The sequence below is a fragment of the Drosophila albomicans genome, chromosome 2L (assembly GCF_009650485.2).
Source record: "Drosophila albomicans strain 15112-1751.03 chromosome 2L, ASM965048v2, whole genome shotgun sequence".
Classification (NCBI taxonomy): Eukaryota; Metazoa; Arthropoda; class Insecta; order Diptera; family Drosophilidae; genus Drosophila; species Drosophila albomicans.
Genome location: NC_047628.2, coordinates 11,439,789 through 11,454,457, shown reverse-complemented (window position 1 = coordinate 11,454,457; position 14,669 = coordinate 11,439,789). Strand labels below are relative to the sequence as shown.

At 34.5% G+C, this 14,669-nt stretch overlaps 1 protein-coding gene and 1 long non-coding RNA gene across 5 annotated transcripts in view; one reads left to right on the top strand and one right to left on the bottom strand.

Annotated features, from left to right (window-relative positions):
• Window positions 1-22: 22 nt before the first annotated feature.
• LOC117565736 (uncharacterized) lies at window positions 23-527 on the top strand. Its single transcript, XR_004571913.2, has 2 exons — window positions 23-131; window positions 193-527. It is a non-coding gene; the product is annotated as an uncharacterized LOC117565736 (long non-coding RNA).
• Window positions 528-2,167: 1,640 nt separating this feature from the next.
• The window catches only part of LOC117565662 (brain tumor protein), a 38,433-nt gene continuing 25,931 nt past the window's right edge, over window positions 2,168-14,669 (bottom strand). For all 4 annotated transcript variants that reach the window (XM_034244884.2, XM_034244885.2, XM_034244886.2 and 1 more), the window contains exons 3-4: window positions 10,067-13,403; window positions 2,168-3,032 (exon numbers count right to left, since the gene is read on the bottom strand). In XM_034244884.2, the coding sequence (XP_034100775.2) occupies window positions 2,938-3,032; window positions 10,067-13,301 (3,330 nt within the window). In that variant the 5' untranslated portion in view covers window positions 13,302-13,403 and the 3' untranslated portion in view covers window positions 2,168-2,937. The remainder of the gene's footprint in view (window positions 3,033-10,066; window positions 13,404-14,669) is intronic.

The window sequence follows — 14,669 nt, the reverse complement described above, 5'->3', positions numbered from 1 at the left end:
AGTTACAATGTGAACGTTAAAATTTGAATTTCACTGTAAGCAGGCCGTGCGTAAAATACGTAGAACAAATTTTAATATTTTAGCTTAGTTTCAATTTCAGACTCAAGCCGACATCCCAGAAATTTCTATAGGTAAGCATTTTTAAATTCTTGCTAGCAAGCATCAATTAATCGATTGGAATTGTTTTTCTAGATCACCATGTGCTGCCAGAGCCGCTACTACAGAGAAACACCCTGTGTCCAGTGCTGCCTTGTAGACTGCAGCTATTGCTGTTATCGCACCGCCTGTGATGGACCCTGTGGCCCATGTGCAACTGCTGCACCCGGTTGCTGTTGCGGAGCCGTTGGCGACTTAAATTACAAATACTCGTTCTTCGGACTGCATTTGCTCTGATGATTCCCCAGCAGTAATCAGCGATATTATAATATCTGTGGCAGCATGTGGTGAATCAAATTTTCTTTTTCATTTTTTCATCTAATTTTCAGTTGTTTTGTGCATTAAATAAAACTTGCAGAAATAATTACTTACCTCCCCTCGCCTGTTTGAACATTTAGTGAAAACCAAGTTGATTTATTAAAAACAAAATATTTTTTATTTTTTTTTGTTTTTTTTTTTGTGATGGAAATAGTAATTCTTACAATAAAATTGTTGTTGTTTCGTCTTTTTATTATTACTGTTACACAACATTTTTAATGTTAATACAATATATAATAATAATAATTTTTATTTTTCAATGTTTTTTTTTTTAATTATGTACTTCGAAAATTGTGGCCCCTAAGCATTAAAAAGACTTACTTTTGCTTCAAGTTCTCTTTGGTTGTTTTTTATAATTGTTTTTCTGTTAATATTATTAATCAAATTCACACAAATCAGTTTCAGTTATATCAGTTTCAAACATTATCCATTTACTTTCGCCATTCACGCCCAAAAATTATGAATTTGTTTTTCTTTTTGTTACGTTTTATTATTTTTATCAGTGTATAAAAATATTTGCAGATATTTTGACGATTTTAGCGAGTTACGTTTTTTTCGCACTTAAACATTAGAATAATGAGTGTCATTAATTGTGTTTTTTTTTTTTTTTTTTGTTTTTCCATTTAGTTATCAATGGGTAAATAGCCCATACAATCAGAATCGTAATAATAATAGTTTAATGAGTTAATAACATTCACATTTATTACATTCGGTATTTTACATTAAGAATACTTTCATATACTTCATATACATATAATAGATATACATATACATATATATGTATATGCATGTGTAAGTATTGTATTGGTAATTGTTAATTTGTTATTCCCATTGTTGTTCTTGGTATTGGTTGTTAATAAAAATATTAATACATAAAAATATATATAAGTTATATGCATGTATATTAAGTAAATGCGTTTCATATGCGTTTAGTTCTTGAGAATTGCCATCTTGCTGTGTGCTTCTTCTTCTTCATATTCATATTCTTCTTGATCTACTTCTTCAACTTGTTTTTATAAGAGTGGGGGCTTTAAGTACATATGCAGGGTGTCTACTATGTCTACCATATATAATGAATGCATTTTAGTAGCAGCGTTTTAGATATAGAGAGGAGAAGAGTTGGCAGTTAAAGTTAGTTTAGTCAGTTAAATTATATGTAATACTGAATTCAAATGTTTCGGGTGTAACTATGGATCTCTGCAACTGTAAATGTATCGTTATCTGTGTATCTGTAACTGTGATCGGTGTTTCTGGGGGGTGTTCGTAGTACTCTGATCTATATGCATTATATAAGAAACAGTGCGCATATAGTATGCATTGGTGGGCCATGTGTGTATGTGTTTTGTTTTCTTTCATTTTCATTATTTGTTTTTATCATATTTTTGGGTTTACTTTTCATCATCATATTTCATTAACATAAATTTAACAATTTCATTCCATCGTCAATTCTCTCCCAAAAAACAGCCAAGAGTGCTAACCTGCAATGTTAACCTTAACCCATTGATATATCATTTACCTTTCAGTCCTTAATCCTTTTGTTAATCATCATTATATTTTTTGCATTTTCACATTTTCTTTTTCTTTAACAAACTTTCATTCTCATATGAATCAACTAAATTTGAGCGAAAATATTTATATTCTTTTTTCGTTTTGTGTGTGTGTTATTCTTTTTTTTTTTTAACTAAGAGTTGGGTTAAACAATTGGGGGCATTGAATAAATAACCATATAGAAAAACATGTATGTATTTAATAAATATGTGTAAGTGTGTTTTTAGCATGTGTAAGTAAGTATATAAAGCCATTTAGCAACACCCTGTATACTATGTTCATCTAAAACATTCAACTTTTCTTCATCATTCCATTTCATTCTTGATCATTTCTTCATTTAGCAGAAAATCAATCAATTGTTATTTTTAAAATTGTAATTGTAGTTTGTGTTAAAACATATCAACTTAATTGTAACGACATTTAACATTTAATTGGTGTTTCATATGAATATTTTCATTTTCATTTTCGTTTTTTTTTTTCTTTTCGTTTTTGTTTTTTGTTATAAAAAATACATATATGCTTATGTATGTTGGGTTTAATAATTAAAATGACTAGATGATGATTTCATGATGCACTATAACTAGATGTTGGTATGTATTTGCTTATGTACGTAGATGTCAATGCATGAATATAATATATATGTATGTATGATGTATAATAATGATGTATAAGCTAACAATTATGAATATGTCAATTGGAATTCTAAGCAAATTTCTTGTAATATATAATTTTTTTTTTAATCTTTTTTTAAGTTTTTTTTTTTTGTGTGCGGTTCGACCGTAGAGACTCATTTTCAATTATTCATCATTTCATTTATTTTGTTGAGTCCCAAAATTGATTTAAAACAGAAAAAAGTGAGAACAAAACAACTTGAATATAAAATTGGCATGTGGAATGAGTTATGTAAATGTAAACTTAATAATTGATATCCTCCAACAATTGTAAATTCAAACAATTTTTGTATTCTGACTGAATTTTATCGGCCAAGTTGTTGGCCATTTTGCGTGAGGCTGCAAATAAAAAAAGAAAAAGCAAATAAATCAACAAAATCATAAACAACAATTTGCTTTTATTTTGCAATAATATAAATCAATGTTAGTACATAGAAACGTAAACGGAATAAATGCAAATTCATTAACAATATTATATTAATATTTTGATTTGTCATATTTTCTTTTTTTTTTTTTTTTGTTGTTGTGTGACTTGAGATACGTACAATGATCGTATGGAGCATATTAATGTGTGGTTTCTTATTAATAAATGCTTGAAGATGAGTATAGACTATATATTACTATACTATATACTTTAAAATACAAATACAGACTACAAATGCTTGGATATGAATGTGTTGGTAGTCTTCAATAGGAAGTATAAGCAGCTAACAACAAACAGTTATATGTATACGCACTCTATTATAATAATAATAATTATTACATTATGCATGTGTATATATGTAAATATTTTTTATATATTCTTGTTGTTTAATTTTTAGATTTTATCTTCAATTTTGCTCAAATACATTTAAAATTTTCTTATCAATCATTTGTCTTGCGCGCTAAGTAAAAGATAGAGAGAGATAGAAATACATACATAGTATATGTAGGATGCAAGAGATGGCAAATCAAATCAAAAACAAAAGTGAACTACAAAATAAACTTATAAAATTCCCTAAACGCGTCGCATTCCATTTAAATGTTTTTTTTTTTTATTTTAATAATTTGTTTTTATCTTTAAATATCAATTTAATTTTTTTTGTTTTTCGTCCTTGTTTCACGTTTACGTTTTCGAAGCAGTCTAAGATTTTGTTGTTCTTGTTCATGTTCCTAATTGAGTATCATAGAAATGTGTGTGTTAAATGTAAAGTTCTCTTTGTCTACTAAATTCCTTAAAGAGAAACAAATACACGTATGGTTATAACATGCACAGCACACACATGTAGCTGGCGTGTTATTACGTGTACATACATATGTATGTATAATAGTAGCAACATCTTTCATATTTATGTATATATATAAATGTATGTATATATAGTAGTATATGTATATATATCTGTATAGTTGTATATGCTTGTTTATACATATTTATGTGTAAATGTTTCCTGTGTAAAAATCAGTCATAGTTAATTGTTTATCATTTATGCATGCATGTGTGCATAGATTTGCGCTCATTAGCAAAGAGAGCTTTTGCAAGAGCGTCATGCTGTTGCTGCAGTTTTAAGAGCGAGATCATGGAGAGGCAGAAAAGAGTGCATACATTTCAGTGCAGTGCACCCACTGCGACGCTCTTATACCCTTTGCTCCTAAAAGTTCTGATTTGTGGGCGCTGGCGGCAACTAAGTGCAAGAGTATTTCAGTTTTGGCTAACTTTAAGCATGATCGCCATATTGGTTTTGCGCACAAATGTATGCACACATGCATATTGGTATTTCGCTTTACCACATATGTATGTACTTATGTATGTGTACATGTAAGAAAGAAATGTTGTTGTTGTGGTTGTTGCTGTTGTTGTTTTTGTGTCTCCATCATACGCACTTCGTTTTTAAGAGGGTATGATTAAATCGCTTCATATATGGATTTTATGAATATGATTAATGACATTTGCTTAAATTGAACGTGTGTGTTTGGTAATTAACTCTAATTGCTAGTTCTTAATCTTAGATTAAGAAAATTATTGCCGACAAAAAAATGAGAAATGTTTGTTTGCATTTTCGATAGACACTACGCAAGCCAAGCATTAATTATTAATTTAAATGTTATGAATGTATATATTTTTATATGTCTGTATGTAGCTAGTTAATTTCAAAAAAATATACAGGTATAGTATATTTTTTTTTTTTTTTTTGCTTGAAGTGGTTCTCTAACATTGAATTTAACGTTGCGGTATCGTAATTGATTATTTCTGATGACTACAAATGAAAAGAGTGTTAATAAATAAATAGAAGCATTTACTTTTTGTTTGTATATAGACTAATAATACTTAAAAACACTTCTACGAAGCCAGTTTGAATTTATTTATTATTATTATTATTCGCTGCTGCTTGCCAATGATGTCGATATCGATGACGATATCGATATCGATAAATCTAAATTCCGTACAAATGGTCAACAACGCGCCGGATACGCTGAGTATGCTTCCGCTTTTGCTTATCAATTCTCTTTGATTTTGGATACGTTTTTCTTTTTTTTTTTTTTGTTGGTTTTTCAATATTATTCAATAACATTTATCAAAAATATAAACTACATTAAAATTGATGTCTGCCGGGCTAATTTTGATCTAAGTATATATTCACTCTTCAACCGTCTTTCAACGCAATTCTAATCCCAATCTCTAATCCAAAACTCGAACATTAAACCAAACCCTTGCCCTTTTTTTATTTTGTTTTTATATGTAACCAGACTTGGACTTCTAAAGTTAAGTTAGTTTTTGGCTTCAATATTTATAGCCTAACAATGAAAAAGTGTTGCCTACTTCATCAGCACATTATATTCTTACGATTAGTATTCATTATAATTTATAAATATGCTTTCGATCGTCTTTATTATTATTTGTTCTTGTGATGAAACGAATATTTTTTTTTTTTGCTTTTTGCTTTATGAATGAGGCGGCCCCAAAACTAATCACAAATGGCGTCACATGCAAATACCAACTACACATAGTTAAATATTTAAATATACACATACATTCACATATACATCACATACATATACAATCATTATATAGTCAGGGTATATGTATGTCATAAAATCCAAAGATCGCAGTCCTAGCCTAGTATTTTTTTTATTCGATTACCCAAGCAGAAGGTATAGAATAATTATCGATAATCTTTTCGAAGTTCAACATTCCGCAAGGGTATTTAAACTTCGGCTAACCGAAGTAAGTTAATTCTGCTTTTAGAGCATATTTGGAGTATAATTAGAGAGCACAGTTAGTTGGCGGTATAAAAAGGTTACTTTATATATATTGTAGTTGATTTTTCATTGCATTGAAAAAAATTCATATATATGTATATATCTACCATATAGTATATATATATGTTTGTGTGTGTGTGTTACTTTTAAAAATGTCAATGTATGTATATATACTATATATATGTATGTATGTGTGTATAGAGTTACGGATAGCGTAATGTGTGTAATCTTTTGCATAAATATGTTTCTATGAAATATATATAAATATATATTTTCATGAAATTGTTGCATATTCATCATGTCGTTTGTACAGTCTATTAGATTCTCAATTCAATCAAAATTGTTATCAACATTTATGTATTTGATATATATATATATATGTATATATAATTAAATTTCTACATATTCATCGACAAAATATTTCTTGGGAAGCGATAGAGGCGGAGGAAGGAGACAAAGGGGCGTGGCAAGAATTAGGGGCGGGGACATTCGCTGAGTCCGTTCGAAATTTGTTTAAACAAATCAAGCTAATCAGAACTAAAAGTGAACAAAATGAAAACACAAAGCTACGTTTTTTTTTTGTTTTTTCTTTTCTTTTTTTTTTCTTTTTTTTCGGAATAATTGTATGTATAAAAAATGTTTTTAATTATGTACTTTTAGTTACTATTATTTTTCGTGGTTTGTGGTGGTAGTATTAGTGATTAATTAATAAAAATTGTACAACAAATTATCAAATTTGTTTTCTGTTGTCGTCTCTTGCTTGCTTCAAGTATTTAATTAAGTTCAAGTTTAATAATTCATTAAATGTTATTTGTGTCCCATTTTGTAACAGTTTTCAAAACAAACAAACAAACAAACAAACAAAAAAAGATCAAAGCACAAGTCATAAAAAATAGTCAGCTGCTTTTTTCGTTTCGTTTCGTTTTGTGTTTGTTTTGTGCCAAATATTTAAATGCTAAATGCTATTGAATAATAATAATAAATATATAATTAAATAGTATTATATATATGTTTTTAAGCCATAATAAATACCATCAATTAGCAGTTTTCACTTTGTTTTTTTTTTTTTGTTTTTGTTTTTTGTGTTTGATTAACAATTTTATGTATATAAAAAATTTTCAACAGTTTCAGTTTTGGTGTCAAGTAAAAAGTTTCTCACAAGAAATGTACAATACTTTGTTTTACCGTTCCATTACAGGCTACGCACAATTACGATTACAATTACAATTACAGTTACAATTACAATTACATTAATTAAACATAGTTGTGTTTTTTTTTTTTTTTTTTATAGTTTACAACAAGCATTAAAATTAAAAACCGTCATCTGCGTGTCCTTTTGACCAAATGCAAAGCACGTGATCAAATGAACACACAATAATAATAATAATATATACTCTCTATAGATACAAGATATAAGATACAAGATACATTCCATAGTTTGTATTACAAAAAAAAATATAATAGTAATAATAATAGAACACTACAGTTTAATAATCTCTCACTTAAGTGAAGAAAAACGATTGAACGAGAATGTGTTTTTATTTAAATATTCTAAATCAAAACAAAAGCACAAAAATTATACACAAAAAAAAGTGGTAATAAATTGTTGGGCCCAAGCGAAAAACAAACAAACAAACAAACATATTTGATAAGTATATATCGTAATATATATATATAATTATATTATTAAGTTTTAAGTTCTTTTTGTTTTGTAATAAAATAAACATTTTGTAAATGCTGTTCCTGTTACTGTTGCGTTTGTAGTCTCAAAAGTTCATCATCAAGTGTTGCTTGCGTTCTCAAAATATATTATAATTATTATGATTATTAATTATTTATTATATTTATATTTTGTAACGCAGTCTCAAAAGCAACTCTCGAGTGAGTTGGCATTCATTTTGCAGTTTGGAGTTGAGTTGAGGAGGGAGAGGAATCATAAAAGCAATTGGAACACATGGAAAAATACTTAAAAAATAAATGAAAAACCAACTCAAACGACGGCAATAATTAATAATTGTTTTGTTTTGTTGTCAATGTTTTGAAACTATCTTTCGAGAGTTTCTGATTGAGATTTATGCTTTGCCCTAAGTTAAGTTCGCTTCTTAATCGTTATTATTATTAATTATATATTTGTAATTATGTATATATATAGTAAGTGGTCATCATTAATAATAATTAAATTGTTTAAGTCTTCTGCGCTGATTGCCAACCATTTTATCATTTTATTTGTTATTTGTTTTTTTTTTTTTTGTTTATTTTTTATTTATATTTTCTCATTTCCTGCTTTCTCCTCGCGTTGGATTCATAAATTAGAATTAATTGTTTAAACCAACATAAATAAATGTAAATGGTTTTAAATTCAATTTTCTTTCGCATTTGCAATTTTCATTTCGTCTTCGATCAATTTTTTAAATTTGTAACAACAATTGCCTTTGATATTAAATCGTTCTCTTGAGCGTCAAGTCTTTACAATTCAAAACTTAAACAAACAAAGAAATTATAAATAAATACACATACACATATGCACATACACACATATACATAAGTAGATCAACAATTAAGAACAACAATTTCAACTATTTTTTCAGTGCGTTTTTCGTTTATGTTTTTTTTTTTGTTTTTTTTTTCGATTTTCCTTTCTTTTGATTTTACAAATTAAGAATCTGCAAATTGTCTCTTTGTTTAATAATTAAATTGTTTAATAATATTATGTTGCTTGTGTAATCATAATAATAATAATAATAATAATGATAATAGTAATAGTTGTAATAGTAATAATAATAATAATAAAACAATAAAAACATAAAAACTAAGCGAGTATAAGAAATTAGTTTGCTGTTGGTTTGTTTTGTTTTGTTTTTGCTTTTGTTGTTGGTTTTTGTTGTTTTTGTTGATTATAAAAAAAATGTAGCAAAAATGTAATAATATTTTGTAAAATACAGATCTACGCATATAAATAATCAGTAATCAATAAGTTTTACAATCAATACAAAAATAATAGTATATATTTATATAAACATAAAAAACAGTTAAATATATATTTAATTCTTTCCATTTCATTTCGATTCATTTCTCATTTCCTTGTTTTTTTTTTTTTCCTTTTTTTTACTTTTTGTTGTTGTTTATGCAATCAAAAATAATAACAAACAATGCGCAGTACTTAATTTAATTACAGTCAATAAAATATAGATGATATATGTATATATACTTGTGTGTGTAAAGTCAAATTGTTTAAATAGTAATTACATCAACTCCTCTATCGTTTTTCCTTTTTTTTTTTTGTTTTTTTTTTTTTGTTTGCTTTTGCAACGAGAGACAAGCGAACATAAAAAAGTGGAGGGATCTTTTGCTGGTTGTTGTTTCTTTTTTTTTTTTTTTTTTGCGTTTTTTTGTGTATTATTTTTTTTATATTATTTTATTCAAAAAATGTGTGATTAAGAGACTTGCAGGCAGTCTGGAGCTCCAAATTCGAGACAAGAATACAAAAATAGTACAAATTATAATACACAAATTCAATAATCAATTAATTAAATAAAATAAAAAAAAATAAGTAGTACATGTATAAAATAAAATCAAAATCAAATAAAATAAAAAATAAACAGCAGAATCTTAACACAGTGTATAAAAACAAAATTCAACAATATTTTTCTTTTTTTAAATAGATAATAATCAAAAATATATATGTATAGTACTTTAAGAGGGCGTGCAACGAGTTCCACAAAATGGTGTGTGTGTGGAACGCATCGAGAAATGCAATCCACATAAATTCGAATGTTTTGGGAATGGAAGGAATTGATTTAAAACACAATCCACTCGCAGTCTGATCGGTGGAATGCGTTCCACACTTTGTGGAACTCAATGCACGCACCCCTCTTGCTATGCTAGTGTGAGAGAGATAGAGATAGGAGGGGGGGAAACAAACGAGCAGTAGCTAAAGCACAGTATTTGAGAGACAGAGACAGAGGCAGAGAGAGAGAGAGATAGAGAGCGGGAGAACAGCGCGCGCAAGTTAATAGAAAAACTGTCGCTGGCTAATCCTAAATAAACCTACAGATAACGTCGAGTTGCGTGTTGTTGCACGTTCGCAGTTGGTGTTGGTTGCATACATCATCATACATCATGATCATCTTACATACCCACTGGAGCCAGCTGAACGTAGCGATAGATGTAGAGGCGATAATCCTTGCTGGCGAGCACAACGCTGCCATCATCCATCAGTGCAACATCGAAGCACTGGGCATGCTTCACCTTCGACTCGAGGGCGGAGATCAGTTGCCCATCCTGGGTGAAAATGGTCAGATTGAAGTTGTTGTGATTGTCGGCAATGAGAATCTCGCCATTCGAATTGATGCCGACACCGATGGGATAATTGGTGATGCCCTCGCCACCGATTTGCCGCAGATATTGTCCCTCATAGTTGAAGACCTTGACGCAATGCGCCCGATTGTCGCTGATGAAGATCTCCTGCTTGTCATTCACCACCACACCGTTGGGGAACTCCAGATGCTTGGAGCAACCGAACTTGTGCAGCACATTGCCATTCTGATCGAAGATGATCACACGCATCACCTTGCACTCAACGACAATGATGCGTCCCTTATTATCCACAGTCACGCCACGCGGATGTTGCAAGATCGTGGCACCGAACTTTCGCACAAATTGTCCATACTGATTGTAGATCTGAATCTGATGGGTGGGCGAACGTTCCGTCACAATGATATCGCCCGAATTGCGGACAACAGCCACCCGATTGGGATACAACAACTGCGAATCGCGTTTGCCGCACTCGCCAAACTGGAACTTGAAGCGTCCCTCCTTGTCAAAGATCTGGATACGATGATTGTTCGTGTCGGCGACAATGATGTCATTCTGGGCATTGACAGCAACGCCGCTGGGCTCAGTGAATTGTCCCTCCATCACACCGAATTCACCGAATTTGCAGTGGTAGATCATCTTCTGTCGCTTGATCTGCGACTTGGGTGGATAAATCGAAGCGGAGAGCAACTTGTTGGTCAAATCCAACAACGAATCGTTGCTCACAGTGCTCTGGCTGCTGTTGCCGCCGTTCAATGCGACACTCGAGAGACTGGCGAAGGCATCGACAACCGCCGAGTTGCTGCCATTGCTGCTGACCAAAGCCGAGGACGTATTGAAGAGATTATCGCTGCCACCGTTGCTCCACTTCTCGTAGGGATTGTAATGCGAACTGCTGCTGTTCCTCTTCGGGAGCAACTCGCCAAAGTGTTGCAACTCGTTGAGACTGCGCAAACCATTTGCATAGCTGCTGCTGCCGCTGCCATTTACGACGCTGTTGACGCTGCTGTTGTCGAGCAGACTGCCCAGACCCAAACCGGGCAGCAACTGTTGCTGCTGCTGCTGTTGATGCTGTTGCAGCTGCAAGTGTTGCTGTTGTTGCTGCTGATGTTGATGGTGATGACTGCCAGCGCTGCTGGCGCTGCTGTTGCTGGCGCTCTGTGTGGGTCGAGCAATCGGCGGCTGTTTGCCGTGACTCTGTCCGTTGTGACCGTGACTGTTGTGGCTGCTGCTGCTGTGCGTCAAGTGACCGAGACTGAGACTTGCCTCCGAGCAACTGGCGCTGCTGACACCGCTGCCTCCTCCTCCGCCATTGCTGGCACGAATGTAGCCGAAAGTGTTGCGCACTCCGGCCTGTATCGACTGATAGTTGGACATGAACTCGAGCTCGAAGGGCAGCTGCAAATCCTGCACGCCCGTCTGCAACTGTTGCTCCAGTGTCTTGCGCAGCAACAGCGCCTCGGTGAGCAGCGGCGACTGCACGCCGGTTGCCGGGGTGCGTTCGACAGCTTCGCAGGTGGAGAGACCCTTGTCGATGAGCTCCTTGGAGCGTTGCAGCCACACCGCATTGCTGTTGACACGCGCCGTGTACAGAGACTCGAGATCCTTGAGCAACTCCGAGCGACGTTCGTCGAGCATCGAGGCAAAGAACTGATGCGTCTCGTTGAGTTCGTTGTGCGCCTTCTGATACTGCAACTTCACCTTGTTCACACTCTGTTCGGCCCCATTTGCGATGGCCACGATCTCTCCGATCTTGCCACGCATATCGGCCAACAGAGTTTGCAATGCTGCCTCATTGGAGGCGGCGCTGTTGTTGCTGCTGTTGCTGTTGTTGTTGCTGGCTGTCAGCATGCCGGGCGATTGCACATTCTCCAGCTCATGGAGTCCCGTCGAATGCTCGAGCACAATGCACTCCTTGCACACCAGAGTGCAGCATGTGCGGCAACTGAACTTGAGCAACTCATGCTTGTGGCGACCACAAAACAGTTGTCGCTGCTGCTGCTGCTGTTGTTGCTGCTGCTGTTGCTGTTGCAAGTGTGTGGCATAGAGAGAGTCATGATGTTGCTCCTGTTGTGTCTGATTGGCGGCAGCTGCTGCTGCTGCTAGCACAATCTTCGACAGCTGTGACATTGGTTGCTGTTGCTGCTGCTGCTGTTGTTGGACGTCTGTCAGCTGCGATTGCTGCTGCTGCTGTTGCAACATCATGGTCAGCGAACTAGCGAACTTAAAGTCACTCGACGCCGGATTGTTCGAGTTGCTGTTGCTGCTGCTGTTGATGCTGTTGCTGCTGCCGTTGCTGTTGCCGCTGGCCTCGAAGCCCTTGATGAGGCAAACGTTGTGACCGTTGAAGCAATGCATAAACTCATGCGCTGTCACACAGTTGGCGCAGAGATAGCTCTGGCAATCGAAGCACTTGGCCACCGCATCGCTGCACTTGCTCTTGCAGGCGGTGCAACGTGCTGGCGACAAGCTGTTGTTGCTGCTGCTGTTGTTGTTGCTGCCATTAGTGCTGATGTTGCTGCTGCCATTAGTGTTGCTGCTGTTGCTGTTGTTGCTGTTGCCTTTGCCGGCACCGACAACGAGACTGCTAATGCTGCCATTGCTGCTGTTGCTATTGAGATTGCTGCCAATGACACCGGGACCATTGCTCACGGCTGTCACATTGTTGCTGCCACTGATGACGCTGCTGCTGGTGCTGCCACAACCGCTGAGACCGCTGGTTGACGACGACGACGATGACGATGATGACGAAGAGGACGACGATGAGGATGACGATGATGATGAGGAGCAGGACGAAGAGCTGGCCGATGAGCTAGATGACACCGATGTCGAGATCGGATGATGTCCATTTATCACACTCACATCCTGACGCACCTTAACACTCACCGGACCACCCCCCGCAATGTACTCATCACTGCAGATCGCCGAATCGCTCGCCGGTGGCGATGAGCCGCTCAGTGTCAGCGGCGAGTCGGATAAATAGCCAGCGTGCTCATACGATTCTATCGAGTTGGCGCCACGCATCGAGTCCAGAGATGGTGTCGGCGACGACGCCATCCTAATCTCTCTGTGTGTGTGTGTGTGTATCGCTTCCTTAGCGTTTGTGTTCCTGAGTGAATCTCTCACTCTATACTTAAGGTCCTCAGTTGAATTCTGTGACTGAAAGTAACAAAGAAGATTGTAAATGAATTAATTACTTGTTTAATGACATTATGATAGGTAAAGGGACAAGGGACAAAGGGACATTATTATAGGTAAAGGGACAAGTAAAGTCCCTTTAGATGTTGACAAGAAATCCCTTCACTAATCGTAACCTATTACCTTCAGTTTTCATATCTATGTTAAATATGAAGCCATCTTCCCCTTCCAAAATGATCTCTTCTTTTTTTTAAATGAAGTCCTGATGGAAGTCCCTTCACTATTTTTAACCAAATTTAAATATTCATTATCTACTACTTTAAGTTTTCATGTCTATTTTAAATATTAACCCATCTTCCCCATGATCTAAATGATCTCCTAATTCTGTTGATATCTTCCTAACCTTTGTTCAACTTCTACCATAATGAGTTCCCCTTAAATTTGACTCCTCCTAACTTTAGTTTATTCTTCAATTATCATCTTGCAATTTTTTTTCTTGGTAAACTTTATTTAAATTTTGAAAAACACTACATGATAAACTCTTTCTTTGACCCAAAAACAAACAAAAGAATGTTCTTTTCCAAACCAATAATTTTCCACCTTGCAACTTTATAAAAGCAATTAAAATATTCATCCCATTAGAGGAACAGGACAACAAAAAGGTACTTTTCCCCTTTTTTATATTGCAAAAATCTTTCTCCAAAAAGTCTTCAACACATAATGACCTTATCTAGCCTACGCTCACTTTTCCTCCAAAATGCATAAGTTTGTCAACTCATTGCCGGAAATGCGACTTAATAGAACTTTCCAGACAAAAAGCCCTGAAGAGTGAATCGAGAAAAAGCCACGCTTCAATGCGCAGACATAATTGGGCGTAACGAACACAACTCAAATCCCTATTTGTTTGGCAATTCATAAGCCTTTGCATAATTTCATAAATTCTAGACGCTTTGCTTTCATTAAGGGGAAACACCCTACAACCTTCCCTTGCCCCCTTCTTCTCCTGCTCCAAAAGAGTCCCAAGGCTTCCTCTCTCATATGAGTCAGCAAAAGTTTTGCTTGCTGTCTTTTGTTTTGGCCCCCTTTTTTTTGTTTTTTGTTTGTGGTTGTTGTTGCACAATTTTGTGATTCACCTTTTTCTTTATGCTAACATAATTTATAACTAATTGTAGCGCTCTAATCTCACTCCCTCTTGCTCCCCGCTTCTAGTAGCGACAGCTTGTTTTGCTTTTATTACACTAGGTTTCCCCACCCACCCTTCCCCCACAACAAATGGAAACAAAGTGC